This window comes from Gavialis gangeticus, unplaced genomic scaffold, assembly GCF_001723915.1.
Source record: "Gavialis gangeticus isolate Ggan-Ray unplaced genomic scaffold, GavGan_comp1, whole genome shotgun sequence".
Lineage (NCBI taxonomy): Eukaryota > Metazoa > Chordata > Crocodylia > Gavialidae > Gavialis > Gavialis gangeticus.
This window is the reverse complement of record NW_017729001.1, coordinates 31,591,710-31,594,378: the sequence shown is the minus strand read 5'-3', so window position 1 is coordinate 31,594,378 and position 2,669 is coordinate 31,591,710. Positions and strand designations below refer to the sequence as shown.

At 35.1% G+C, this 2,669-nt stretch overlaps 1 protein-coding gene across 14 annotated transcripts in view; it reads right to left on the bottom strand.

Annotated features, from left to right (window-relative positions):
- The window catches only part of CLIP1 (CAP-Gly domain containing linker protein 1), a 77,654-nt gene that overhangs the window by 32,503 nt on the left and 42,482 nt on the right, over positions 1-2,669 (bottom strand). For all 14 annotated transcript variants that reach the window (XM_019507263.1, XM_019507264.1, XM_019507265.1 and 11 more), the window contains 3 exons: positions 1,598-1,754; positions 728-893; positions 417-632 (listed from right to left, as the gene is read on the bottom strand). In XM_019507263.1, the coding sequence (XP_019362808.1) occupies positions 417-632; positions 728-893; positions 1,598-1,754 (539 nt within the window). The remainder of the gene's footprint in view (positions 1-416; positions 633-727; positions 894-1,597; positions 1,755-2,669) is intronic.

Sequence of the window (2,669 nt, the reverse complement as noted above, 5' to 3'; positions counted from 1 at the left end):
ATCAATGAAAAGTTACTGAAGTAAACCTAAAGTCAAAATAGTTATATACAACATGGAATTGTTTTTACAAAACAATGCAACATACCTGTAAAGAAAATATTCCTCAATTAACTTTATTATTTCAAATTCAGGTGCTTGTTAAAAAAATGAGAGACTATTCTATCCCAACTGGTTGTACTGAACCAGAAATTTACCAAAAACTAAATTATCATAGTTTATATTTATGCTATTTTTTAAATTAGCAAAGTCAGTGGCTTATGTTTTATTCCTCTAATAATCATTAATTAAGTCTGGTATGTTCCTTGAGCAAATACCAAAAATCACAATTACCAGAGAGGTGTTGGGTTAAACTACAAAAGAACAATTAACTGAAAAAGAAAGTTAACTTCAGTTACTTGCACCAGGGTTATACATACTTTGGCCTGTTCTGCTTGTTTTTGAAGCTCCTCAGCCCGTTTTTCCAAGTCACCATTTTTCTTTTGTGCAGTTTTCAGCATCTCTTCCACGTCCAACAGATTCTGTTTAAGATCTTTGATGGTTGTATCATGTTTAGCAATCATCTCAGAATTATATTTTTCATGTTCTGCCTGCACATCTTTATACTGATTTTGGCTCTTCTCTAATTGCTTTTCCTGTCAGAATATAGAGCAATTTGAAAGTGATCAGAATCTAGTTTTGTAATATTCTCCCCCTGAAACCAGCTGTCATTTTCTATAATAGTTCTTACCAGGTCTACTAGTTTGTCCTGCATTTTTTTCAGTTCATTTTGATGATTCTTATCTGCTTCAAGCTGGTTCTGTTCAGCTTTCTTTGTTGTCTGCTCCATGCTTTCCTTCAGCTGAGCAGCCCTTTCATTTGCTTTTGTAAACTCAAGTTGTAATTCTTCTAGCTGCCTTTAAAAAGCCAAAAGAAAAAGTAAAATGACTTTCTGCCAACAGTATAAACTACAAATGAATGGTTCTCTCTAAATTACAGTATGCTTTGATTAAGCCTTTGGTACCATTCAGAAAAAGGATCATTTGATTCTGAACACATGCGGAACATTTTGTTAAATTACATCATAGCTAGCAAGATCAAACATTTTCTCATGCACATAGTATGCCATCATGGTTAATTTGGCCCCCTGAGTTCAGGGTTTTCTAAAGATAAGCTACAAATAAATGCTTGGATGAAATTTGTTTGAAACAAACACATACTGCATTTGCAGTGCTCATCTTACAAACACTGTCCAAGTGTATGACTCTTACAAATTAAATAGCATCTTTTGAGTACCCAAGCTGGACAAAAAAAAAAAAAAAAAAATCAAGCAAGATGAAATGAATGCAAAATGACATCTACTTTCATCAGTGTATGTAAGAGGTCATTTGATACATACATAGGAAATTGTAATAAGATTTTTTAAACCAGATGTCTTTTTAATCCACTACACAGAGTGCCATGACAAACTGAATTTGATGGCACAAATTCAGCTGTCATATCAATGTGAAAGACATTTGAATCAGGAAAGCTTTCACAGCTATTTACAAAAGCATAGAATAAATAGTGGGGAGGGATGAGGGTGGAGTTGCATTAAAACGCTCCAACAGCAATGAAATACCTCTCTTTTAACCGTAGCTCATCGTTCATCTTTGTAAGCTGAGACGAACTATCTCCTGAGGATTTCATGATCTCTGCTATGTCATTTTCAAGTTTGGCTTTAGCTTCAATCAACTGCTGCTCTTTTTCTTCCCTCTCCTTCAGTTTTTTCTCCATAACTGAACATAAAGAAACAGGTTTATACTCTAAGTTAACTCAGTATACAAGCCACAAACAACATGCTTAGAAGCTCACTAGAGACTGGAAACAGAGTAAACTTGTTTTGTAAATCTACCATGTTGAACATGTAAAATATTGTGCTTGGGTTTGGACTTAGAACAATAGTCTATGAAGTAATGATAAGGTGCACCACTCCCAGAGGAATGCAATATTGGACAAACACACAAAGGAAAAACAAATGATCAAGAATTCTGTTTTCTCCAGATGCTTCACTTAACTATTAGCAGGATTCTGCTGAAAGTTAATGAGGTTCTCCTAGAAGAGAATTCCAGCAGTACGTTTGGACGTACTTCCTTAAGTCAGAGATATGTACATCTAAAAGGGGAGAATACTGAACTAATTGTTTAAAAAAAACCAAACCCAATGAATGAGAGTTACTGAACAAAATGGTTCTTCTTGCATCCAGCCCAGATACCATCTCCAGGCAGGAGAGCAGAAAGGGGACCTTTGTAGGCTTGTAAGATCAATTTAGAACTTGTAGTATCATTCTACCTGCATTATAAGATAGAGCAAGCTGAAAGGCCATAAGGTTAGGAAGAACTTGACAACCAAACCAAGTAGTTGATACTGATGTCATGAATCACATCTTGACCCATCCATTACAAGAACGTGGTATGGGCACGACTTCTTTGTGACCTAAATTAATATTACACTTGAAGCAAGTTAGTCTTAATTTCCAGCTTTCACTGTGATACATTTCTACTATCATCCCACTTAAATGTATATTAATGGAGCAGCTGATCTAAGTGGGCATTTTTGTTGGTAAATGTTAATACTGAGAAATGCATAAAGCAAGGCTTTAGTTATCTGTCTGGAGCAGACTCAAGCAAACGGCAAGTAAAGCCAGAAAATAT